Source organism: Macrotis lagotis, chromosome 1 (assembly GCF_037893015.1).
Source record: "Macrotis lagotis isolate mMagLag1 chromosome 1, bilby.v1.9.chrom.fasta, whole genome shotgun sequence".
Classification (NCBI taxonomy): Eukaryota; Metazoa; Chordata; class Mammalia; order Peramelemorphia; family Peramelidae; genus Macrotis; species Macrotis lagotis.
Window position 1 is genome coordinate 237,416,483 of NC_133658.1, and position 27,931 is coordinate 237,444,413.

The 27,931-nt window shown below is 37.1% G+C and overlaps 2 protein-coding genes across 9 annotated transcripts in view; one reads left to right on the forward strand and one right to left on the reverse strand.

Annotated features, from left to right (window-relative positions):
• The window catches only part of ALK (ALK receptor tyrosine kinase), a 1,220,046-nt gene extending 1,210,240 nt beyond the window's left edge, over nucleotides 1-9,806 (forward strand). The window contains exons 26-29 of the mRNA XM_074209779.1: nucleotides 199-300; nucleotides 2,263-2,397; nucleotides 3,424-3,514; nucleotides 9,029-9,806. Coding sequence (XP_074065880.1) covers nucleotides 199-300; nucleotides 2,263-2,397; nucleotides 3,424-3,514; nucleotides 9,029-9,727 — 1,027 coding nt within the window. The 3' untranslated portion in view covers nucleotides 9,728-9,806. The remainder of the gene's footprint in view (nucleotides 1-198; nucleotides 301-2,262; nucleotides 2,398-3,423; nucleotides 3,515-9,028) is intronic.
• The window catches only part of CLIP4 (CAP-Gly domain containing linker protein family member 4), a 136,479-nt gene that overhangs the window by 1,986 nt on the left and 106,562 nt on the right, over nucleotides 1-27,931 (reverse strand). For 7 of the 8 annotated variants that reach the window (XM_074209783.1, XM_074209782.1, XM_074209784.1 and 4 more), the window contains one exon: nucleotides 22,728-24,532. In XM_074209783.1, coding sequence (XP_074065884.1) covers nucleotides 24,208-24,532 — 325 coding nt within the window. In that variant the 3' untranslated portion in view covers nucleotides 22,728-24,207. Of the gene's footprint in view, nucleotides 1-22,727; nucleotides 24,533-27,931 lie in introns of those variants that run through there. The other variant, XM_074209788.1, reaches the window with a different exon arrangement.

Sequence of the window (27,931 nt, forward strand, 5' to 3'; positions counted from 1 at the left end):
CTTTTAATTTCTTCATCTATTCCTCTTGTGAGTCTTCTTGATCCAACTAATGATTTTAACTAAAGATCTTTTTCCCTCAACCAACCCACTCAGTCCCTCATTAATTTTAACTTCTTAATACTTTGTCAAATTGTCAGTTAGAGCCTCCAACTCAATGCTCTGGCTAAAATGATTTTCTTTTCCTCTTCTGTCCTACAGAGCAAGCTACTACAGGAAGGGAGGATGTGCCATGCTTCCAGTTAAGTGGATGCCCCCAGAAGCCTTCATGGAGGGGATATTTACATCTAAAACTGATACCTGGTGAGTAATCCTCACTGCCCATCTGCCTTGCATGTGTAAACCACAGGCTACCAATTGCTTTTAAGGATCTAACAAAGAATGGAGCAGATGTTTGAGTTAAATGTGATTATGAGTGATTTCAGCTGTGTCAGCTGAACATAACTGGATGAGCCTGTTTAAGGCCTACTGGTTGGGCTATTAAGAGTGAGAGCATTCAGATACAAATAGTCACCCCTGCCACTGATGTTTACTATTCATGAGACCTTGGGCAAATTTCTTAGCTTGTTTTCTGTTTCTTAGTCTTTTAAATGAAATGGCATATGAGATTTCTTCCAGCTCTCAAAAAATATACTGGGCCAAGGACACTGATATTCCAAGAAAATTATGTCAAAATGGGATTCCACAGACATATGTTGAACATGAGTGTTAGAAGAAAAACAAGATAATTTCAAATAGAGTTGATGTGTATGGAATGGTGGAGAGAAGAATGGATGTTAACTTGCAAAGCTTTGAAGATATGTGACCCTCAGAAGCCCCTTAATATTCAGAGAACTCTAGTTTGCTCATCTAAGTGGCAGAGTTGGGTAGCCAGAGTTATGTAACCCATAGTAGGTATTTCTCTTATCTGTGCCTTAAAAGTATGATTCCCTTAAACTCAAAGCCTTCTAACTTCACTCATTTAAGTCTTAAATAAAGTCTTAACTAAAGAGTGCCACTCTACTCCAGATGCCTCATACTACCATGAATAAACACCTCAACTGACAGAAATGGAGGTTGAGTCCTGTATCCCAAATCCAACCTTCCAATCCCTTTCTGGAACATATGCCACCACTAGTCAGTCACCTTTTTTTTTTCTAGCAGCCTTTTTTGCATGAAAAAATTTCTCATGTAAAGATTTGCATTTCATTGATCCCATACTGGACAGATTTATGAGAAGCAGTTAGATGGCATACTGAACAGATAATCAAGAAGACCTGAGTTCACATCTGGCCTCAAATACTTCCTAGCTATGTGCCCAGGGCAGGCAATTTATTTAACCTCTTTCTGCCTTAGTTCCCTCATCTATAAAATGGGCAACAGTAGCACCTAGATTACAGAGTTGTTGTTAGAATCAAGGTGTAATGTGTACAGTATTCAGAAATGTTGTATAAGTGTCAGCTATATTATAGTGATGACTTAGTAATCTCTAGCCCACGTGCTTCTCATTTGCCACATTCAATCTTAGGAATGCTGTGGCACCTCTATTTCCTCTTCTTCCTTTTTTCCAGTCATGAAGAATGAAATTATCATAAAGTTGAGGGAGAGTTTGTCTGAAAGCTTAGCCTGTCAGTAAACATTTATTAATCAGCTGCTATGTGCTAGATGCTGTACTAAGTCTTAAAGACACAAAGAAAGGCAAAATACAGCCCCTTCCCTCAAGGAGCTCACCTTCTATTGATCTCTGCTTCCTGATTTGACCTTGGTGAAAAAGAAACAGCAAGAAGAGAGGAGAAAAAAAAATCAACTGGGAGATAACTGGAAAAACACCAGACCATCAGGGGACTTGAAAGATGTCCAAGAGCTCCATCTCTGCTACTGAGGCATCCTACAACTGTCTCAACTTCAGGTTTATCCTCAGTACAAAGGGAAATGTCATTTTTCCCCCTGCCCTTTCAAGGATCATAACAGTATTCAGATTCCTAGGGAGAAAACCCATCTCTAAGCCGATTAAGGCAGTTACAAATGTTCCAACTGCATCCTTCTCTTCTGATGGTCTCTCGTGCAGTCATCTCTGGGTTCTCAAAGGCCACATCACTGTGGACTCTGGAAAGGCTCCAAGGATGGGCTTAGAAAATTGGTGGCCTGCAAGGTCACCAAGACCAGACTAGCTACATTAAAAGAAGGCTAATGCTCAGCTATGACTGGAAGGGCTGACTAGGTGTAAGATCAAAGGCAGATTTCATTTGTTCAAAGGTTAACTCACACCCTCTGTTCTCTGTTCAGGTCCTTCGGTGTGCTTCTGTGGGAGATATTTTCCCTTGGATACATGCCATACCCAAGCAAAAGCAATCAAGAGGTCCTGGAGTTTGTCACTAGTGGAGGACGGATGGATCCACCCAAAAATTGCCCTGGGCCTGTGTACGATCTCACTAAGTATAATCTTTAAAAAAAAAATCTATTTGAATTTAAAACAATTTTAAAACAATTCTGTATTTAAAACATTAACATGCTCTCTTTGTTTACCACAAAGGGTCAAAGTGCTGACCTCTTTTAATATGCCTAGGATCAGAATAGTTTGAAATAATACACTCTGGTAGAATAAATGAATGAATAGGGGAGGAACAAGGATGGGGCTATCGCCTCATCAAGCCTACAATGACTAGGAGTCTCCTAGGATATCATTTATGACTTGAATGCTGGTATCTGAAATCAAATTTTTGGTCCCTTCTGCATATTCTCAGTGGATAGAGTCCTAGAAGTTAAGGTCCTCATTTATGGAAGCTATTAAAGGGCAGCTAGGTGATAGGAGGATAGGAATTCAAATCCAGCCTCAGACTCTTGACACTTACTAGCTGTTGTGACCTTGGGCAAGTCACTTAAAGCTGATTGCCTCCCATCCAGAGACAACACTAGTCATCCTGATTCATATCTAGCCACTGAACCCAGATGGCTCTGGAGGAGAAAGTGAGACTGGTGACTTAGCACAGCATCCCCTCACTCAAATCCAATTCATGTGCTTGTCATGGCATTACCTCCTTGATAGCATGCCTTCTTTGAGAACAAAGAACATCATCATCAAAAAGAGGTTAGACTCATATTTTTCTTATTCTCATTTCTATGACCATGCCTTAGCTGGCAATCTACTTCCACCTCTTTTTTATAGGCAAATATAGACAATGTAGATGAACAAGGTGGTTCGAATCTAATCTCATACACAGCTCCACGGAAGGGGGTGGTACTGCAGGATTTCTGTACTCTGGGAGGATGAGAGGTGTGGCACTTATCTTCTCAGGTAGCCATTCGCTGACCCAACACCAGAGGGCAGCGTGCAACAGCTGCAAGTTACCTTACAAGTTCAGTGTAGCCTTCCATCAGTCTTGTGCCAAGAAAAAACCCATATGCCTTTCCTGCTGTCCATTATGAATTTTCTCATTTTCCTGTTAGGTATCGGATCATGACTCAGTGCTGGCAACATCTTCCTGAAGACCGACCCAATTTTGCCACCATCTTAGAGAGGATTGAATATTGTACCCAGGTACCAACTATTCTTTTCTGTTGACTGATATTAGGAAACTTAAATTTTAAGTTTTGCCTGTTAAAGAATAAAAGAATTTTGCCAGATTCACAATGACCATAAGTTCATCTCCAAAGCAGAGTATACAAAGGAAATTGTGGTGTGCAGAATTACCTTTCTGTAAAACAAATGGTAGCACTTGTCTGATTCTGCACTATTCAACCAATCCAGAGGGATGAAGAAGAGCCAGTAAACTACATAAAATGTGCTACCATTCCAGTATCTGGGGATAGCACTTAACTGGGTCACTGAAGAAAGGTGGTGTAGCATTAGCCTTGACCCTGGATCTATTGGAGAGGGGAAATTGACACAAGCCATCAGTCCATAGACAATGACCCAGTTACATACACTGAGAGTCTTTTTTTTCACATAGACATTTCTATGGGCTATCATTTTGCAGTCTTGTTGGAAAAAGGAATCCTAAAGAAGGGAAAAAAGAGAATCCATTATGGTGTGTCAATGTTTCCCTGTCTATCCTGGGGGTGAAGGAGAAGGCTGTTTGTCAAAAGGGTGAATTTGTGATCCTAAACTCCACCTGGAGCTGAAGCTGCATATCTGCTAAATGACTACCTAAGACTCTACCTAATTGTTCTAGGGGAATGATCAAGTGCCCCAAATGTTACTGGATTTACAGAGTACTGTGCTGGACTCCATGACAAATAGAAGTACAGAATAATAATCCCTGCCAGCATAAGATCTAGAAAGAAAGAGATTGATAAATATGTAGGTCATGGCTAATCCCTCAGGGCCCTTGAGGACTCAACATGCCTAGGGACTTCCTTTAACTATTCCTCTTAGGACTTTCTAAACCTTTCATTATTGTGATCACCATACTCTGTACATTCTCCAGAGTTTGTTAATGATTATCCTTTTTAAAGAGTGGTCTTCAGAACTGAACAAAACGGTGCCCAGCACAATGTAAGGGACTATTACTTCCCACCTACCTTTGTTAGCATCCTAGTATCCTTGCCCTGCAGGCAGGACACATATTCAATTATCTCATAAGTGATTTTGGAGATGCAGTATGGAACAGTGATTAGGAAGCCAGTCTCAAAGATAGGAAGAGCTTTGGTTTCATGGCCTAGTAAGTTTTCTAAGCATAGGAGGTACCAACATATGATGATAGAGGAAGGTTCCTGTATGAATGAAATCAAAGTGCTATCTTACCCGAGCAGTATTCTGTTAATAGTGTCCAGAATTGTTAGCTTCTTTCAGGTTCAGCATCCACAAGTTTCTACCACAAGACTCCTCTAGCCTGTATATGGGCATCTGAAGTTCTGTTTTAAACTAAATACAAAACTTTCCATTATCCCTGTGAAATATAATATTGGTGGTCTTGGTCCAGTATTCCAGCCATGTTTAAGGCAATTTCAAATTTTGATTTAGTCGTTTGTATTCTCCTAGTCTTGACTGTTTCAAATTGTGAATCAAATGCCTCTCCTTCTTTGTTATTTGGTACAAATGTTTAATAGACCAGGGCCAAAGCCAGAGAGACTTGTGGCACTTTACTAGAACCATCCCAATTATGTGGGTAACATCATCTACTATTACTTAACTGCAAATTTATCTAATAGTACAGTTACCTAGTCCATATGTATCATCCACAAAGATAACACAGTAGACTCTTCATTATGTTTCTAACATCAAGATATTCAATTACTAAATATTTCTTTGATCTACTAACCAAAGAAACCTAACAGGAAATGAGGTGAATTCTTAATGAATTCATGTTGGTCCCAGTGATCATTATTTGTTTCTAAATGCCCATAATTGAGGTTTCATAATTCCAAAATTTTCCCCAGGATGGACATCAAGTCTACCAGCTTGTGATCTACAGGTTTATCTGTATCATCTCCCAATTCCTTTCCTATCCTTCATGATTTTTTAGAAAATTCCATACGGTATTCTAAGATCACATCTGCAAGTGCCCCTGAACAGGGACCACTGGGCCATTCATTTTCTCATATGTAAAATTGAGAGAGTGAGTTACAATCCCTTCTAGCTCTAATTCATATGAAAATATGAAGGCAACCTCACTGGAAGCAGAGATGCCCTCTTACTATTCCCCCACCTACATCTTTGGGCTCCTTAGAGTGGAAGCCTTCACCCTTTCTAGCATCAAGACAGAAAGTAAAAAAGTTCTGATTCTTTGCTGTTTTCTTCTAATATCATTCCAGCTGCCCCCAAGAAGTGAGTCCTACCTTATTTTTTTTCCAAACTTCAAAGAAAAATATTTCTTCTCTCATCTGCCTATTAAATGGATTTTAATTTTTTTTCAACCAGCAAAAATTTCTCCTTCCCAAACCCCACCCCCAAACTGAAAAGCAAACCCATATACCAAATACGCAGAGGCAAGTTTCCCTCATTGCCCGTATCTAAAATCTATAATCCTCATTCTGCAGCCTGAGTTTATCACCTCTCTCTGTTGTCAGGAAGTGAATAGTATTATTGGTCCTCTGGAATCATGATTGAGCAGAGATGTTAGCTTTCAGAGTTGCTTCTTCTTAAAAGTATTAGCAGATAAATTGTTCTCCAAATTCTGTTAATTTCACCCATTCAAACACATCTTACTGGTTTCAGTGAAAACTGTCCCTTTCCTATTGCTTATTCAGTATTTCATTCATTCAGGCTTCTAAGTGATGCTGCAGGAGACAATGTACTAGATTTGGAGTCAGGAAAACCTGAGTTCAAGCCTAGCCTCGGACATTTACTATCTGTGACCATGGGGGCAAGTCATTTAACCTCTGTTTACCTCAGTGTCATCTTTAAACTATAATTACATCTATCTCCCAGGATAAAATGAGATATTTGTAAAATGCTATGGAAATGCTATCATTATTACCATAGCCTAATTTGTTCATATTCTCTCCAAGTAATAAACACCTCACCTTTTCTTTCTAGTTCTTCGCCTCAATGAAAAGAACACATGTATTTTTGTAAACATGAGTCATTTTGCTCTTTTTTTTATCTTTAGGGTATAAGCTCAGTACTGGCACAGCAGGGTCAAAGGGCATGCATTTTTTTAATGATTTTGGATACATCAATGGTATATCAATGTACATCAATGGTACATCAATATACCCATTTTTTCAATCTTTGTCATTCACACTTTTTGTCAACTTGGCCAATCTGATGTCTCTAAGGTAGCATGTCAGAGATGCTTTAATTTGCATTCCTGTAACTATTAGTAATTTGAAACATTTTTTTCAATATGGTTACTTATAGCTTAGATTTCTTCCTTTGAAAACTACCTGTTGACATACTTTGACTTTCTCAATTGAGGTTTCCAACTAAATTTCCTACTAAGTTCTTCAAGGGCATGGACTGTAATTTTTTTTTTACTTTTGCAACATAAGTAAAAATCACAGTAGACATATTAAAAGTACTATTGATTAGCACTGAATATCTCTCTTTTCATTTTATTTATTTAAGGCAATGGGGTTAAATGACTTGCCCAAGGTCACATAGCTGGGTAATTATTAAGTGTCTGAGGTCACATTTGAACTCAGATCCTCCTGATTCCAGGATCAGTGCTCTACCCACTGCACCAGCTAACTGCCCCTGAATGTCTCCTGATAATCTGAAAGGGACCTTGAAAATCATCTAGTTCAATCCCTCATTTTACAGTTAAAAGAAACCAAGGTACAGCGTTTATACAATTGGCAGAGTTATAACTTCAATCCTTTAAAGATGTCTAATATTTCTCCTATCCTCATTATCACCAACCATATATTAATCTATTAAAATATCAATAAAGAAATGATCTTGAGCCTTGGCATCCTATCATAAACATTTAAACTGTAGAGCACTATAGAAATGAGCTGCTGTTATTCTGAATATTTTTGCCAAAAAGATGGCAAACTCTCCCTTCTTCAAATCCCCTATGATTTGCTCTATCAGCACAGTGACAGCCTCTCTAAATGTCAGTCATCATCATATTCTTCCTCAGAAGGGGGACATCACCAACTACCTTGGCGGGGTTAACTGGATTCTTCTCAGCAGAAGTGCAGAATACAGAATTTTAATGCTAGTATGTCTGGATTCTAGCCTCTAGAAACCTATTCCTTGAGAAAAGCCTTGTAGCTCTACAAAATGTGTTTGTTCTATTGCTTGTCACATTTTTTTACTCATTTGTCTCCCTCTGTAATTGATTTCCTTCCACCTCCTTGGAGATGTTTTCTTTCTGATTTCATTCCCAGGATACTTCTTTCATCTTTTCTAAGAATGTTCAGCCTCTCTAATAAATTGGTATGTAAAGGGGTTGCTCCTCAGACACATTTACCTTTTCTTCTAGTCTAGAAGAAAGAGAGGAGACTGTATTTGACATTTTATTATTTCATTTTAACCTCTATCAGGAAAACAAACATAGCATATCTTCTATAATAATACAACTCCCTTGCCTCTCTTATGAAGGAGCATAGTTCCCTCTATGAATTACTGTGGGAACTGCAGACTCCTGGTACCTCTGGGTTGCAGGTGTTTCCCATTGCCACCACACTCTTCCCCCCTCCCCCAAAACAACTGTTAGACAAAGCATAAAATGAAATTAAATGAGATGCTCCTCTAGGCTGATTGACTTTTCACATTAAGAGTGTGCATATCTATTTTTTAAAAAAAAACCTTAATTCCATATCAATTACTTAAAAGCTTAAAGTTCTAGCAAATAACTAAAAGACCCAAGATTTTTCTACATGTACTCTTGACTCCTTCTATTCTCATAGCCTTCACCATCATTTTGCTTGTTCGTGTATTAGTATGCCTAAATTGTGTGTGTGTGTGTGTGTGTGTGTGTGTGTGTGTGTGTGTCTGTCTGTCTGTCTGTCTGTCTATCTCAATGGTCTCTAGTAAAAAACTCTAACTCCAAATGCCTCACCTCTTCCTGGTCTTAACCCAGCATGAGACAACTGATGAAAATAATGTACTTACTTTCTAACCAACCATTCTCAGATTTATTCACTCTATTCCCAAGAGTAATAAGTTGAAGAGCTGCAAACCAGTCAGTACAGCAAGAACTAACATTTATTTAAAGACATCTCTTTTTCTACAGGCTATCTGGCGCTTTAATAAAAGGCTATACTCCAAATGTTTTTTTGAAATGCATGTATGTAATATATATATACATATATTTAAAACATTTTTTGCTTACAAGATATGATCCTATTTTAAATGTTTATAAATCTATGATTCTGAATCCTAATAAGATCACATTTCAATGCATGGGTTGGGTTGTAAATGAGTCATTATGAAAAATAATAAGCAGCATATGAAACTCAAAGAATTGGATCATACTCACAGAGGTGGAGGTACCAAATACCAAAGTATAAAGTCTTTAAAGGTCTATATATAATTCAAACATGGAAGAGAGTACTTGAAGAAGGGAAAAAGTAAGTGGCTACTTGTCACTTAGACATCCTCAAAGTATACCCTGGCAATATAAGGGAAACTGTCTTAAAAATTCATTTCTCTTATCCCTAGGATCCAGATGTGGTCAATACTGATCTGCCAATAGAATATGGTCCAGTGACTGAAGAGGAAGAGAAAGTGCCCATGAGGCCAGAAGACCCTGATAGAATACCTCCTCTTTTGGTTTCTCCACAGCAGGAGAAAAAAGATGATGTGTGTCCACCATCTGTTCCCCCTTCATTGCCCACCACTTCCTCTGCGAAGTCCTTGAAGAAAGCAATAGCTCTAGAGCCCCCAGTCCGCCTCACCAGAGGGACACCTGTTGAAGGAGGACATGTCAACATGGCCTATTCTCAGTCTGGTGTGCCAACAGAGCTTCACAAAGGGCGTGGATCAAGAAACAAACCAACCAGTCTTTGGAACCCTACATATGGCTCCTGGTTTACAGAGAAATCTGCAACCAAAAATAATCCCCTAACAGAGAAGGAGCCACCCGAGAGGGGTAAATCGGGGCCAGATGGACACTCGACCACGGGGCCACCTACTATCATCCCTGGCAGGCTGCCAGGGTCCTCCCTGCTCTTAGAACCATCTTCTCTGACTGCCACCATGACGGAAGTGCCTCTGTTTAGGCTCCGCCACTTCCCTTGTGGGAATGTCCACTATGGATATCAGCAACAAGGCTTACCATTGGAGGCCACCCCAGCAGCTGGCAATTACGGGGACTCTGTTCTTAGAAACCCGAGTAGCGTGACCCAGCCTGGTCCCTGAGCCTCTTCTGCACTCACTTCTCCTTCTTGGGATTCCAGAGCCCATGAAGGAGAGAGTTCAACAGCAGCTCCACCACCAAGCAGAGACCAAAACATTGCCTTTCATTTTGTGCCAACCTGCTCTAAAGTGCCACACAAAAAGAGACAAAATTCTCAAAATGCACTGAAAGGATGTGAGCATGGGTTCCTCCTACTCTTTCAAAAGAATAACGTCATTAAAAAAAAGTGTTAAATGCAAGGCCCCAAGTTGGTCGCATAAGCTCCCATGCATGCATGGTCAATGTGCTCCTCCTTATGCTCCTTGTCAATAGCATACTCTGCTTCGGCATCAAATCACACAACTCACTGCCTGCGTTTCCATAGTTTGGCGTTACAGGTGTCATTTACTTACCTTGTCGATCGGTGTGGACATAATCCATTTGAATGTTGGGGGGAGGGGGGAGCAAATTATCTGTTGTTATTTAGTACAATGAAGGCCATCCTTCATTTGGAAAAGAAAAACAAGATAACTAAAACTTAGCAGCAACATCTTCAGCTGTGTTGGTTCTTCTGAGGACAGTACAGGGATGGGGGCAGGCCCAAGGAGAACAGAAAGTTGCAGGCTGTACATTTCACCCTAAATGGAATAAAGATATTCAGAAGACTCTTGAGGTTGAAAAGATACCAACAGGAGGGCCAGAGACTAAAATGTCCCTTTACTGTACCTCTCGCCTTAAGAATATCTTCCTAAAAAAGTTGATAACTCTGAGGTTTCCATTGGACTTTAAACCCAGACTGTCTACTTACAATATAAATAACAGAGTTTCCATTAACAAAAAGTCTTATGATAGTTGAAGACCAAAAATGGTGAGCAAAATTGCAGCCACAGTGATGTATTTCCAAAGCATAGAAAGATGGTCATACAGGGCCATACATGTCAATAAGTGATATACCAAATCCTAGCAATGGTTTCAGCCACACAGCCTACTAAGAGAAATGCCTCAATTCAAAGCCATACCCTGGCTTGCAGGAACAGCAAGAAATCCAAAAGAAACAAGCAGATATCTTCTTCCCAAGGCTGGTGTGTTGGTTTGTTTGTTCATTAACTCCTTCCTTCTCTATCAACTGATCATGTTAAATATGTGAGTAAAACACTTCTGAAATATGCACAGCACATTTTTGGACATATTTCAAGCAGGAAAAAAGTGTTTTTGTATTTTTCTTTGGTGTTATAAAACCTAAGTTATCAAGAAATATTGGAGGAATTAATCATATCAACGCATCATGATTTCCTCATGGATGGACATGACACTGGTATAAGTGACAGTTTGGGAGTTCTGCAAACTCATCAACCTCTCTTTTTATGAAATGACATTTTACTTTAAATTTTTCCAACTGTCACTCTAGTCTTCCCTTTACTTCTATATTTTTCTTCTCCTACCCTTCTCATTACCAGTTCCTTTCCCTGGTAGTCAGCACACCTGGGTACTATTTCGACTTCCTTCAGGGCAAAATTTTTCATTAGTTCCCGAGCACTATAGTGTTCCCAAGCAAAATGTCAATGCTCTCTTTTCCCCTTCTGGTTCTACATATCTACTTTCTTTCCAGCTTGAGTAAGTTTAGAGTAATGTTAATGGATGTTTGACAAAGAGGTGCAGTACAGAACTTGGAGGTAACGCTAGCCAGCTGCTCATTTCTCCTGATCCAGGACTAATCACCTGCAAAATATTAACCTGATCCGGGCTCTCCAACTGCCTTGTTCTGGTCTAGAGCATCACTTCTTAGACTGTGGCAGTCTGCTTTGGTAAGATGAAATATCTTGGACACCTTCCCTCTTTCTCCACCACCTACTTACCATTGAGGGAGAAACAAAAAACCACTATGATAGCAGAGAGATGAAAAAACAACAACAAAGTCTGTTTTATTAAGTTTAGTAAATCCATGCCAGACACTTAAACTGACTGTATGGACTATTTGAGACTCTTGAAGGCTCTCACAACCACATTTAGCATAGTATGGAGGCTGGACTGGAGGCTACAGTCAGCCCAACCATGAATGGGGGGGGGGGGGGGGCTTCCATTTTAGAGCATCCAAGAGTAGCTAATTAAGTAGATACGCCAACACATCTCAAGGTGAGGCACTTCAGAATTTAGCCCAGAATTGAGCCCCTTTCTAATCTTAATCCAATGAGGCTCATGGCTCTTTGGATCCTGCTCAGTATCCAGGACAGATGATTTCAGGAAGCTTCATGTGGCCTCTGGGTGCTCCTCAAGAGTACTGGCTTTACCCATTAATCTCAGCTTGGCTTGACTTCTACCCACCCCTACTTAACAGCCTTTTAAAAATGTATCCATAAGAGTTGTAATGAGTGTAAGGAATCTCCAAGTCAAATTTTTTCCCCCTCTAAGCCTAGGGATAGTTCTGTAAATTTTTCTGTTCACCCATCACTCACCTCACCTGTCAAAAATGCATTTCTTGATGCCTCCCTATGTGCAGGACCCTACTAATAACAGGACCAGATTTTTTTCAACATAAAAAAAGAGATGTAATCCACAAATCTAAATGCTGAATCTCACATCTACCATGATGGTAGTAAAAATGGCACTTGTCCAGGAGTCAGGAAACCATAAAATCTAATTCTGCCAATAACAACCTAGGAGACTGAGCAAAGTACATTCACTCTTCTAGGCCTTGGTTTTCTCATCTCAAAAATGAGGGGAACAGATGGGATAATTGCTAATGTTGTTTAATACTCTAAAGTTCTATTATTATATAAACCTATAGTGTCTAGAGTCTAAGGCCCCAAAATCAAAAGACAATCAACATATTTGAATCATAAGTGGCTACTTAACTGTAACTTCTATTAACCTCAAAAAGCAATTTCCATAGCCAACCTCAAAGGAGATTCCAATGTGTGAATCTAAATGAATGGGTGCCTTTCCTGGTGTCACCATTCTGGATACTTAGAGGTACTGTGACATGCCAAAAGAACATTGTACACAGTATCCAGTCAACTTGTCTTTACTAGTGACTTTCCAAAAAAGATCTAAAGAAATTAAAAGCTGTTTGGCTTCATTTCCTAGTAGCAAATTATGTTGTGTTCTTTTGTTGGAGCACACAGAACAAAAATTAAGAGTTCTCAGAAACCTCAACCTGCTGCCCTAAAAGGAAGGATAATTATTTAGAGAAAACAGTGAAGTTTCTATTAAGAGCCCATTTTCACTTTGTGTGCTGCATGGGCATGTTTAATTTTTAATAGCTTCTCAAGAACAAAGATTTATTTTTAACTCTATTCATAGCTTTAGGAAACATTTTAAAGCTTGGTGAGAAGAGCCAGTCATCTTACAAATACTTAGTGATGGAAAAGCTTAGACAAATCTAAAATGTACTAAGTGTTCTCCCAGCCACCTGTGTTGATTCATCCAAGATCACAAAACAAAAGTCTGTTGTTGGCTCTCTCCCATCAACTTTTCTCCATCTCTTTACCACACCCCCATACCCCTGCCACCCCCCCCACACACACACACACACATGAATACCTTCTCCTGGTGATTAGTTCTCTCATGCTGCCCTTTGGCTGACAAGTGTTCCTCTTCTAATGGTTCTGTTATCTATCTCTCTCCTCATCAAAATGTCAACAGAATGAGCTCAATGAGTTATTAGTAACAACTCAACCTTAGTTAAACTAGCTCTGAGGCATGAATTGGGACATTTGGATTTTCCAAGTTGTCACTTTCTAACCCAAAACTTAGTCTCTTAGAAGAATTTCAGGCAGTGTGATATTCTGAACCATATCCCCACAATCCCTCCTCTTGATAACCTATAGGAAAGGGTAGCAAGGAAAGGAGAATACAACAGTGACTGGAGAATACAATGGTAACTAAAAAACAGAATTTAGTTGTGGATTTTGCCAATTTGCTAGCTTTGTGATCAAAGGCAAAGTAATTCACGTTATGAAAATTTAATTTTCTTAAATATAAAGCAAAAAGTTCAATGATCTTTAAGGTCCCTTCCACTTCTAAAACTATCTTAGATTCTCTGTAAAAAAGAAATCATGAGTATTTAAGTTATTCTCTCTCTCTCTAGAGACACTGCATTGAAACAATTTGGAATAAAATCTATGATCAGGGGACGGCCAGGTGGCACAGTGGATAAAGCACCAGCCCTGGAGTCAGGAGTACCTGGGTTCAAATCCAGTCTCAGACACTTAATAATTACCTAGCCGTGTGGCCTTGGGCAAGCCACTTAACCCCATTTGCCTTGCAAAAAAAAAAAAAACCTAAAAAAAATCTATGATCAGGGTTTTTCCATGATAGTGACTACTGATTCAAAATCAGTAATAATGCTAAGGCATAATACTAAAGAATTAAAGCATCCAGGACACAGGCCAGCTAACTTGTAATAAATTTTGTCCCATGATTTTGGAAATTAATCAAATTCAGCAACATGCATTGAACACATATTGTCTGCACTTTGTAAAAGAGAGATGGAAAAATACATCAAAGAATTTTAAGACCCTATCCTCAAGGAGTCTAAAATCTAGCAGGCAAGATAGGCCTGGTCAAAAAAAATTATATATACATATTATATACTATGTAGTGTATATAATATGTATATAGGCAAGAATAGATCACAAGAACATAGGTACACAAATGCAAACAACGTATTTATATGGACCAACCACTGGATATACATAAGTACTAAGAGAATTCTTATGTGAATGGAGGGAGTAAAACTGCATGGGTTTTACAGATCTCATGGATTATAAATAAAGCTGACAAGGGGGAAAGAAAAACAAGTTCATTTAATGACAAAATGGCAGTTCAACCTCCAAGCCATCATTATTATATCTCTCTCCTCCCTGCAGAACATCAAAAACTGGGACACTGCCACAAAAGCAAACATATTTGAAGTCAAACTGAAACACTATTATTTTTGAAATCCTTTGAAAAAATCTACTTAAATATATCTGTTGCATTTGCTGATTCAGAAAGCAACAAGAAGGGGCGGCTAGGTGGCGTAGTGGATAAAGCACCGGCCCTGGAGTCAGGAGTACCTGGGTTCAAATTCGGTCTCAGACACTTAATAATTACCTAGCTGTGTAGCCTTGGGCAAGCCACTTAACCCCGTTTGCCTTGCAAAAAACTAAAAAAAAAAAAAAAAAAAAAAAAAAGCAACAAGATATGTTGGAGAGAATCCTGGAGTAAGATCAAATCAAGCCTCTAACACTCATCTAGATAATCTTGAGCAGGTCAATTAACTTCTTTGGGTGTCAGTTTCCTTATGTGTAAAATGAGAGGACTAATTGGCCTATGAGATCCCTTCCATTTATAAATCTGTGTTCTTATGTATTTTGCTTTTGAAGATCAACACAAATTCCTAGGTGACTTCCCCTGTACTTGACAGTAAAGGTCAAGATAAACCAGAAGGTACTTCTAGGATCTAGCATCATAGTGGCTGTGCTGTCTGTGACCACTGGAAAGGTACTAAAATGGCAGTGTTAACCATCAGTAACTTCCCTGAGGACAAAAAGTCTTTGTCCTTATGTATCAACAGACAATAAGCTGAATAATCTAAGTCATTCTGATGATTTAGAGAGCTGGAATCTCATGCACTTCCTCCCAAAAAGTTTAACAGGTAAATTTTCTGCACCTTAGCACATCTAATAAATTACATGGCAAAATAAAAAAAGTTCACTTAATACCTAACTCTTCCTTTAGATTTTAAGAGACAACACTGTTTTCTGAAGAACTGGCTTAACTCGGAACATAACTCATTCTCATGTCCTGAGAACTAAAGCACCAGCACTATTTGACAAGGGACCTGAAAAAGAGAGGTTTGGGGCTTTTTCAATAGTCACACAGCACATTAAGTATTGAAGCCAGGCTTCCAATATCTCAAGCCATTATTAATTCTACAGTGTATATTTCTTTTTGAGATGAAGTAGGAATACTTCTTTTGAAGCAATTATCCTATTTCCAATTCTGTCTTTTGCAATGTGATGGAATTACTATCAAGATACATTTTTAACTGGCACTTTAAGAAAAAAGGTTACCATATTACCCTGAGGCTGAGTCTAGTGACTTGAGTAGAAGGGTTAACCACAGTCTCCCAAGTTGTCATTGTGGTACTATACAGGGTCATTAAAACTCATTTGAAATCTCCTTTTAAAAGTCCAAAAGTATTCACTAGTAATAGCCTTGCTTCATTAAGAATAAAATGGTGGAAGTAAGCTCTCTTCATTGGCATTGTCTGCTCATGACTTTCAACTGAGCCTCCAAAATCATATCAGAGTCAGAATAAGAAGAGTCTGCAATCTATAAATTTTACCCTGGCTCTCTTTTCATGATGGACTGACACAAAATATTTATGAAAAGGAAAATAAAATGATCAGTTCAATTTTCAAATGACTTGAGTTTCCTTTAGGTAAAGCTACAAAGGACTCAAGATAAAGTTCAGAGAATATGCTCTCAATAAGACAAGACATATCACAGCTTAATTACCCTCCAGTACCAGGCAAGGGTGAGAGGGAGTGGCTTTATTTCACCAAATGACAAAACACTGATTTCAACCCATGGAGAATGCTGAAAGCATTACTGAAATATATGCTAGTGAATAGCAAGTTCTTAGCTGCTAGAGTTTGAATCCAGGGCGGGATGATGCTCATACACATAATCCATATGTGTATATACACACTCACACACAGAGCGAGACTTGAATGAGGAATAAAATGCATGAATTCAAAGCCTCCTTCAGGCCAGGTTGGTTTCTGATGGAAGAACTAGGTTTCAAATAGATTTACAAGCAGTGTGCACAACCTATTCTGATTCTTAAATGACACCAGTTATCATAGGTAGCAGGTGACATTTTTGGCCAACTGTCTCTAACAACCTGAAAATATGATTCTCACTATAGCTATAGCTAGAAATCACCCTCAGCTCTTCTGTCCAAAATGTGCAGTCACACAGAATTATATAGAAGCACAAAAACAAACACTGGCTTTGTTGTCACCATGAAGATACTGTTAGAACAAAATCCTCAAGATGGGGACAGAAAGCATTTTTCCCTTCCTCCTTGTGCCTTTTCCCACTAAGGGAGAGGCTATAAGAAGCAAGTTATGGTCTCATCTCTACCTTACATGATGAGATTCCTTTATTTGCTCCCCTTAGCTCTAAATTCTTCCCCACCCCCACCCCAATGGCCTCTACAAAAGCTTTAGCAAAATTTTCAGTAGAAAACTTCCTTTTGCTTATGCAAAGGTATCTTGCTGCTCTGCTTTTAATAAAATCTAAACTTGTCCTGCTTAATTTATTCAGACCCACCCTACAGAGAAGTTTCCTAGGGTCGTCTGTTGTACATACAGCAGCTTATGTGACATTGTTTATAAATAAGGGCCTATGTACTTCAGGGATACCATTATGAGACTAATAATAATAATAATATATATATGGTAATGAGTTTTGTATTGACTATTGTATTTGTATTGTAACCAAGTGTAGTGAAACAAAAGGCATGAAGAAAAATGAAAAATAAAGTCTCATTACTGGCTTGCAAGCTGTGGTAGTCTGTATTTCAACACTGGAGAGCATCAGGAAATCTGGAATCCTAAAAAGAAGGTTCAAGAAGTAACAAGAGTGTTGAGCTTGACAAGCAGGATGATATAGGTGCAAATTCTGCCTAAGACTCTTAAAACTAGTGAGACAAGGGGCAAATCATGACCTCACCTGAGCCTCACTTTCCTCCCATGTTAAATTTTACTTCATGAAGGCTGTAAGGTTCAAATGAATAAAGAATATAAAGTGACTTGCAAACTAAAAGCACAGTGCAAATGTCATGTATTAATAGTACAATTAACAGTCAGATTTATCTGGATTTCAAATTTGGATTTTTTACACACATATGGTTTGAATAATATTATAAGACCAGACAACTCTAGTGTGGAGTAAACCTGACTGTCAGTTGTATCCTCAGACAGGTCACTTAATTTCTTCTTAATTTTTTCCTGAGAGGGCCTCCCTTCCTTCCTGTATCAAATTGAATGCTTAAACTAAATGATCTGTTTTGGGTCCCTTCTACCACTCAGTTCTGTAACCCTATAACATACTCATGTAATAGCACCACCAAAACAAAATCATTCTTTAAGGGAATGTTACTCAGTACCTGAGGTTCTCTGCCAAACGACTATTTTAGCATGCTTCTTTCAAACTAGAGCATCAGAAGACCTAGAGAGTTACAAAGTTTTATAAAGTTCAACAATTTAGTTCAGAGCCACAAATAATTCACCAGATGAATCAAAGCAAACTAGAAATCAAGATTTTTTTTTTTTGCTCTGAAAATGACATCTACATTATCATGAATTCTAAATACTTCCCAACCAACAGGACAGCAGCTGCCCTTAAACAAAGTTGTAGAGGAAATCAAGTTTAACTCTGTTGGCTTTCCTGCATCTCTACTTTACATCCAATCCCTATCTCCATCTTTTCAGAAAGCATCTTTATGTAGACCCCTACCAGCAGGCAACATCTCATAATTCAAATGTGTCCTGACCTGTCAGAATTAAAAGTCCATATCTGATTCTTACAAGGCTCTGTTGGTTGATCAAAGCTATTCTAGAATTGATTTGCTAAGTATTATGAATTTTCATGTTTGCAAAGACCTTGATCTAATGTGTAAGTAAATGTGGAAATATCAAACACCACAACTGAGATAGTAAAGTATTATGAAGGCAGGAGAGCCTTCTGGATATATCTGATATAGTCTAAAAGATTAAAAATCTTTGGCTAAAAATCTCTTCTCCTCAAAATTAAACTCTGTCCAAAATAAAGTTTTCAGAAAACCCTAAGGCTATAGCCCACCAGAAGTGAAAGACATCTCTTTGGAGTTTAACTCCACTGAACAAACATGTACTGAAATTCACTAATAGACTGAAAATTTTTTTAAGAGCTGACTATCACTTTTTCTGTTTCTTATAAATGATCTTCTAATTATTATTCATCTTGACTGCTTACATTGTTTTGACTTTTAAAAATTGGGAAATATATAAAATATACAGTCAATCTACTAAGACATACTCAAGATTCATAGGAAACAACTGTAAAACACTCTTTACAGAAAAGGAAAAGAAACCGTTATGATGAAAATTATACTGCCTAAATTAAGTTACAGATATAGGGCTATACATGATTGTTGCTGTTAGCTTCGTTTTAGAAGAGGACCGTTACATCAAGAAGGTGATGCTATGATTTGCAAGTGAAATGAATTTAAGTGAGAAAGGGTTGGGCAGCCATTAGCCTCACTCTCCTCTGGAGGCATCAGGATCCAGTGATTGGGACAACTGGAAATGACCTCCAAGTAACATGGATCTAATTATTTAATCTCTAGGTCTTAGGAAATTAACTAGAATTTATATTCTAGGTCAGATGGCAATCTGCAAGGGGTAAAGGATGTCCTCACACTAAAGAAGTCAAAGATCCTTTGCACATTCATATTACCAAAAGGATAAAGAAAAAAAAATTTTAGTCACACTACCAAAGGGTTATTTTATAGAACTAAGGAAAATAACAAAATTCATTTGGAGGAAACAAAGGGTCTATAAGCTCAAAAATAGTAATAAAAAAGTAGGAACGAAGGGATAGTACTTTCAGACCTCAAATTATATTATTAACTTGTAATCATCAAAACTATTTGGTACTGGTTAAAAAAAAATTATTCAACCAGAGAAACATGTCAGAAACAACCAAGCTCAATAACTCAGTGCCCAAAATACTCAAAAATAAAAAAAAATAAACACCTTAGAGAAAACTTCCCATTTGATAATCACTACTCAGAAAATAGAAAACTATCTGACATAAAAAATAATCATCATTATAGATTTAGACCAACATATACCATATATTAAGTCTTAAAAAGATACATGAGCTTAAAAAAAGGGATTACAGCAAATACACACTCACACACACACACACACACACACAGACACATACGTGTGTATATATGTTTCTTCCCCATAACAACAGAAGGAAATATCTTTTACAACTATGAGGGGAAAAGAAATTTTAACCGAACAAGATAGAGAGATAGGATAAAGACTATTTTGGTAACATGAAAAGTTTTCATACATGCATACAAAGACAATGCAACTAGATTAAGAAGGGATTATCATTAAGAAGGGATATCTTTGCATCAAATATATCTGTAAAGGTCTTTTATCCAAGTTATAGAGGGAATTAGTTATAAGATGAAGAGTCACTCCACAATATACGCATTTAAAGGATATGAACAAACAGTTAACAAATGTAAAAGATTGTTTTATATCATTAATAAGAAAAATGCAAATAAAGCAACTCAGATTTTGCTCCCATTCAACAAGTTGACAATGGTAACAAAAATGGAAATAGTATTAGGGGGCTTCAGGAAAACAGGGAAGCTAGTAGGCTGTTTAGTTTATCTATGATACTAACTGTTCTAGAAAACAACTAGGAATCATGGAAAAAAGTAATTTAAATAGGCATACTCTTTTATCTCAGCAATTCAACTGTTAGACATATGGTCCAAAGAGAGGACTATGACAAAAAGAAAGGTCCCATAGATACTAAAAAAAAAGTTATAGCAACACTCTGATATAGTACACCACCAGAAATAATACCCTTCCTTCAGCCCAAACTCCAAAAAGAATAAAGAAGGAAAGCCAAAAAGAATCACAGATAAGCAGGATGGCTTTGACAGTTACATTTCATATTTATTATATAATTATAAAATCAAGCTCTATATAGATTTGCAGTTTTGTGTATAACCCTCTTCTATTTCACAATGTATATGAAAAATGCTAATTTTATTTTGTATGTTAAATTCAAATTTTTTTTAAATGAAAATGAATATGGGGCAGAATGTCAGAGACTGCCAGATAAAATGTTTTTTGATTTTACCAAACTGTTTTACTTCTGTAAAGACTCTTATTGAGTAGGCAAAGGGAGGGAAATCTGGGCATGACTGATATCAAAATAAATAAAATTTGTAAAAACAATAAAAGTAGATTTTTTTAAGTATTAAGATATTTGCACCTTTAGTCTGAGGAGGCAATCTCACCACTTATCCTTTTTTTTAAGGTTTTTGCAAGGCAAATGGGGTTAAGTGGCTTGCCCAAGGTCACACAGCTAGGTAATTATTAAGTGTCTGAAGTCGGACTTGAACTCAGGTACTCCTGACTCCAGGGCCAGTGCTGTATGCACTGTGCCACATAGCTGCCCCTCACTTATCCTTCTTCATGACATATTTCCTCCTCTTTTTGTTCTGGATTTATGGATAGTCATCTTAATTTATACAAGTTTATAACAATCTGCAAATACTCCTTCAAAGTATAATTTTTAAAGCAATTTTTAGGAACTCATATCATGTTGGGTATGTTAATCTCTATTTGTGATTATGGTTATGAATATCTATGGTTATGACATCTCTATTTACTCTGGAACTCCTATAGCCTTTAAAATTTTACTCTGGAACTCCTATAGCCTTTAAAATTTCACACTTTAAGGATTTTCCAAAACTTCATACTTCAAGGATTTATGATTTGAACACTAAGAAAATTATTAATCCTGCCAACAGATCAGAAGCTCTCAATGATTGCACAGATGTTGTTGTTGTGACTCTAACCAAATGTTCTGGCTAACCTGGTGATGAACGCTCCCAGCTTGGCTATACTGTTTATTGGTTATTGGATATTAAATGAATACTGGGTCCACAAAGTCCTTCAAGTTTCAACAGGTTTTGCAGAGTTAGTTATCATAGCTAGCTAACACTGTAATGAAAAAATTTTGGAGAACCCACAACTCACATCCTTGCCACAATGAATCACTGAAGCATAATTTTATCTGAAAAATATTCATTCATCCAACACCCATTGATGAAAAGCCTACTGTGAATTAGGTACATAATAACAGTGATGACATACTACTGCACAAGATAATGGAAGAGATGTTTATCAGAAAGCTTACTATCTTGGCAGATAATAAAAATTTATAAAAATGTAGTTTATCTATCAGTCTGATAAGACTATGCATGTGAGTTTTTTTCCATATAAATTTGTAACACTAATAATGAAATGGTTTTCTTAGCATATGAATAAAAGAAGCAAAAAGATTATCTTCTGTGTTTCTGGCAAGTGTATGTGAAATAACATTCTGCCTATTAAAACACTTTCCACAGTGGATTATTTGTTTAACCAACCTTGTTGTATTACAGAAAGCATGCTCATTTTTATAAAGTGTTTATGAGAAGAGTAAAATACCAGAAGCAGTCTAATTAGTAAAGACAATAACCCCAAATTTTTTATGAAATTTTTTTGTTTTGTTTTTAAAGAAGAAAGTGATGTTATACATTAAAATCCTGGGTTATGAGAGAAGAAAAAAAGAGAAAGAGTTCATCATAAGACACTATTCCAAAACACAATGGTTTCCCATTTTATTTATGTTCAAGAAACTACAATTCAGTACGAGTAGATTGACATTTAATAAGCTAAAGAAGAAAAAAAATCTGTTTTCATCTATTTATGCATGAATATATAAATTTATATGGATTTAATAGATGTCTTCTAGTCACATAATATATGCATGAAAGAAAATAAATGGTATAAGTGAGGAAAAATAGTGGTTTATGGTTTCCCTAAAAGCAAATCATTGTCAACATTAATATAACAGATTTTAATTTATAGGGCTCTGATGTACAACAGAAAACATTTTAGACTTTGTAAAAGTTCAGTGTATCCACATACATCTCAAGGTATAAATAAACAGAGTTTTTAGGAAATAGTATAATAAAATAAGTTTACATTCAAAATCACAGTACATTCATTTTCTTTAGTCAATAAAAATAATCCTTGATTAAAAGGCAGTGTATTACAGCCTTGTTTTGCAAATGTAATTCAGGAAAATAGGTCTAGCAGTATTTGAAATACCACACTTTTTTCAAAAGAGCAGCAGAGCAGCAGAATTCAGTTTAAAAATAGAATATTGCAAAATATCTGAACATTATTTCTAAGTGCAAAGGCAGTTCCATTATTAAGGATAATTTTAAATCTTATAAAGTGAGTTATTTTACTATTTCTGTAGTCTCAATATCTACAATAAAATAGAAATCTTTTACATTTATGGGACACCTATATCCAGTCACAGACATAAGATATATTCTTTGTAAAGTTATTCTAAAACAAAGATTAAACTCGAAGATGGGCACCTGCCATAGAATGAAAATAACCCCCTCCCTGTCCCTGTTGTTCAGCATCTAGCAAATACTAAAAGTGGCTTTTCAACAGTTGGGAAAATCTGAAACCAACTAAGGCAAATGTTGTGGCTGCCTCAGGAGTCATACCACCAAGAGAAATACAAAGAGATGAAGAAACACTTGAATGGACATGTACCACACAGGCCTCAGCTATCTGTGCAATATTTATTTCTATTTATGGATGAGGAAGATTGCATGGTAAACCATACTGTTCTGTGTAAGCTTAGGATATCTCAATCTGCAATTTTGCTTTTAAGTGTATTTAAAAAACAACTTTTTTTTTTCATAGCCAGCAGGATAAACTGGATAAAGGGCTTCAAGATGCAGCGAGGAGAAGCTTTCTGCTGAGCTGAAAGTGCATCAAGTTTTAAAAGTGCTTCTTCCAAATATGGTTTTATATGCAGCAATAAGGGGGTATTTAAACCAGGAGCAGCCTCTCCACATGGAGCTTTGTCAGTGATGCTTAAGAGGGGTTCAGAAGAGTGCTGAGGATCCCTGCAGCAGGAGGGTGCAGCTGGCACAAGACTGGCTGTTGGGAGGCAGGCTCTGCATGCCCAGCTTTGTGCTCAGCTGTAAGCCCGTGAAGAAAATGGCTTCATGTCTCTGCCTCAGCCTCCTCATGCATAGACTAGGAGGAGTGACCTGATAAATCCTTAGGTCATTTCCAGTCCTAAAATTCTAGACTGCACATCATCAGAGTCAACTTTCTTTGGAGGATCAGAGGGAATGGATGTCTGCATGAATAATCAGTCACCTATAGCCATTCCTAGCCCTTATTGGTGAAAGGGCACAAAGGGATAACAATTCCCAAAACACAGTGTACAGCTAAGGAAATATCAAAGTGATATGTTGTCCAATGCTTTTAACAAAGTAAGACAGAACCACAATAGAACAACGTCAGTTGGTCTCCTAATAGCATAATTTTCTGGCATCCCAGGACCATACACAGGTCTAAAAATTTTAAAAAATAAGTTCTCTTTAAATGATCTTAAGCAATTCATAATTCTTTAAAAATTTCATACTCTTTTTGTTGAAAAGTTAATCTGTAAATTATCTTAATGATTATATATATACATATATATGTGTGTGTGTGTATATATATATATATATATATATATATATATATGGTTGTGTTATCAAAATGTAATTATCAGTAACTAAGTCAGCCTCTTGCCATGCACTCCCTCTGTCTTGCTACCCTAGGCCTCCCTCAAAAGCTCCTCACCTTCAGCAGTCATCATCCACAAGCTTGGACCCATTGATCCCCCGATAGGTTACTCTGCTTGGCCGAACCAAAACTCCATGGTTGGGCTTGCAAGTGAAATAGCGCTTGTCCCCCACTGAGCCATCATTCTTTCCCCGAGCACCTTTGAGTTCAAGTCCAAGCCAGGTGCCAGGGGCAAAGTCAGTGGGGCCCACATACCTAATAATGGCCATCTCATTAGAGCTGGTCAGGAGAACCTGAGAGCCCTGGTGCAGTTTCACAGCTCCTTCCACACCCCCGCTAGATGGAGTACTGCTCCAGCTTCGACGAAATAGAGCACTTTTTGATCTATTCAAGGTAAAAAAAAGATGTATATACTAAATATTTAAGTACTTAGTCACAATAATCATCCAATTTTTATATTGATTTTCAATGATAATCATAATTTTATTTTCAATTTTTTATAATTAGACCTTAGTATGAAAATGCATCTGTGTGTTTTTAACTGCTGAAAATGTACCTTTTCTGGCTTATACCCCTCTAGGTCTAAAATCAGGATTTCATTTGCAAGGCAGCATTGATACTATGAACAAAAAAAGTCACCAAACTATCATTTTGAGAGACTACCTGCGTCGTTTACAGAAATAATCATGCTTGCTGCAGAGGTCGAAGTAACAGTGAGGGGACCATTCCATTAGAAGCAAACAGGAGATTGCTTTTTGTTCCCTTTACAGGGTGTTTCTGTCACTGCTAGCTTCACAACAGCTCCTCTACTTGGGCTTTCCCTGCTCTCACACAGATGCTACTTTACCTGGTTCAGGTTCTCTCTTCATCACCTTTCCTCTGGACAAAAGCAAGATGAGCCTTCTACGTCTCTGCTCCCTCTTCCAAGCCACCCTCCTCCTCCATCTTTCTAGGGGATAGGCACGATCATATCATCCTCCTGCTCAGGAAGTGCCAGTGGGGCCTTCCAGAAACCCCTTTTCTTGGCATTTAATGCGGAACTAAACTGGCCCCTTCCTGACTTTCCCAGTATTCTTATTCTCTCCGCTCTTCCTCAGAAGCTCCTAGGACTTCATTCATGTTCTAGATCACACCATCCTTCTCTAGCATCTTCTCTAGAAGAGGCATGCCCTCTCCCTCTCAGATGCCATCCTTCCATCCTCTCAGAGTACAAACATATACAAACAAGAGCGTGGGTATCTGCCTAGTTGTTTAAAGTCTCCGTCATAATATAAGCACCTTGAGAGAAAAGAAGGAGTTTTTGTCTCTCTTGGTGTCTGCCAAAAAGACTGGCTGGAGAAGTGATGTAACCTCCCAGTGACACAGGCATAATAGATTATAATTTGGGAAAAGAGAAGGAATCCCAGGCATGTAAAGGCACAAAGATGGAATGATGATGAAACAATCTCATGAAATGAATCTCTTTTGTTAACTTTGAGCAAATGATTAAAAACAATTCTACTCATGTATCTCTAAAGAAAGCCTGTGAGCCATTGTCCCATTTAATTGGAATTTCCTTCTCTCTTCTGGTTTTGTTTATAGCAAGGTTAACAGGTTCAGAGCTAAAAGGGCCTCAGAGGTTTTCAAGTCTAATCCCTTCATTTTACAGATGAAGAAACTCAGCTTGAGTGGTTAAGTGACTCCCTGGGGTCATACAGCTAGTGTGCATCTGAGGTAGGATCCAAACCCAGGTCTTTTTGATACCAAGTCACTCTATCCACTAAATCAAGAATAAATAAACTGAAAAGACTCAGTTCCTCCAGGAATCTGTCCACTTTGGTCACTGGAAAATGAGCTCAAATGCTAATAAAATGCTAATAACAAAAATTAAAGTACACAGACAATCTAATACCTATATGATTCTTAGCATCTTCTGCCCCCCTTTTCTACTAAAGAAGTAAAAGGAGATGGGAGCTATGAGATGTTTTATATTTTCCTTTGTTCTATGGGTTTCCAGACAAAATATTTTAAAGCACGACTACTTAAGAGGAAAAAACAAACCTGATTTGAATGACTTAGCTAGAAATAGCGATCTTAATTTGGAAGTACTTGACTAATTGATAAACATGATATAGACAAACTTTTATCCTATGGGTACAAACTGATAGTAAAATAATAGAGCTGTCATGTCTTACCTCCATATATTTTTGAATTAAAAAATTTTGATTTGTAATTACTTGGGGGAAGCACATTTGATAAAATAAAAATCCTAATGCTACTTTTCATTTAAGATATAGTGTGACTCAAAGAAAAAGGGAGAAGAAAACATAAATATAACATCTTTATGTGGCATTTGAAGAACCTTTCATAAAAGTTTTAAAAAGAGGAAACAAGCAGGTATCATATTAAAAGAAGAGCACTGGACCTGAAAACAGGAAGATTCTTCCTTCTGAGTTCAAGTCTGACCTCAGACAGTAGGTATGTGACCCTGGGCAAGTAACTGAACCCTGTTTGCCCCAGTTTTCCAATCAATAAAATGAGTTTGAGAAGGAAATGGCAAACCACTCTAGTATCTTTGTCAGAAACCCCCAAATAGGGTCAAGAAGAGTCAAACAGAACTGAAATAATTTAACAAAATATTAAAAGAATATTCTCAGTGTTAGGGGGAAGGAGAGAGAGAGAGAGGAAAGGATCTAGAAGTCAAACTTTAAAAAAGAAAATATTATTTAAAAAATTTTAAGAATACTGTGATAAAGTTTCTTGAGGGCATGGCATCTCTATAAATTGCAAAAAATTAAATTATTGTACTCATATGAATAACTGCTCAATTAATCTAGAAGAATTCTTTAAATATCAAGGATACACGTAGTTTCTCTTCTCAAACTCTGAATTTTTCTCTGTAAATAACATACTTGTAAGATGTGGAGATGAGACATGACAACTCTATTCTATAATCCTAAATTTGGACCTACAGAATAAAGCACTAACCTTTCCTCTGAAAAAAAGTTCAACTCTAAATGGATAAAAGGGCTATTGGAAGCAAAGTAGATCTAGGAAAGGTACAGGAATTGAGATAAGTATAAAAGAAGAGAGAAATTCTTTGTCTACAGAAACATTTAAAGCAGAATATTCCAGAGTATCTAAGTTATATCAAATAACAAAATATTGTTTCATTTAGGCAAAATGATCTTAAATTCCTTTGATAGACATTATTTGAATTCAAAAGGGGAAACACTAAATCAAATTTTCCTAACAGTTACTAAAGTAATTTCATCGAGAAAGAGAGGAAAGGGAAATACACCCAATTCAATGATAAAACAAAACATCAATCCTTTTTCACAGATCTTTAAAAAAAAGAGAAAATTATAGATTGATACAGATAGATGGATTAAAAAGACTTATGTATACAAATATACATGTACATGTATACATGTATATATAAATGTATTTACAATGTATATGTGTATGTATATATAAATGTATTTACAAATATATATATACAAATATATATATAAATGTGAATGAATACATATATAAATATATATATGAATGCATATATAAATATATACATATTCAAACTGGCAAAGAATGAATGAATATAAGATGTTAAAACACTAGTTTTTTAATATACATTTACAGAAGGATGCTGTACTCATAAATAAATACTTATTCCACTATTTATGCGAACATAAACACATTTACTCCTAAATGTTAAGAAATGCACCAAAGAATAAAGAACAAAGTTGTAGGTCCTTCATAACAATTCAAGTCATATTTATCTCAACTATATTTCTAAATAACTTG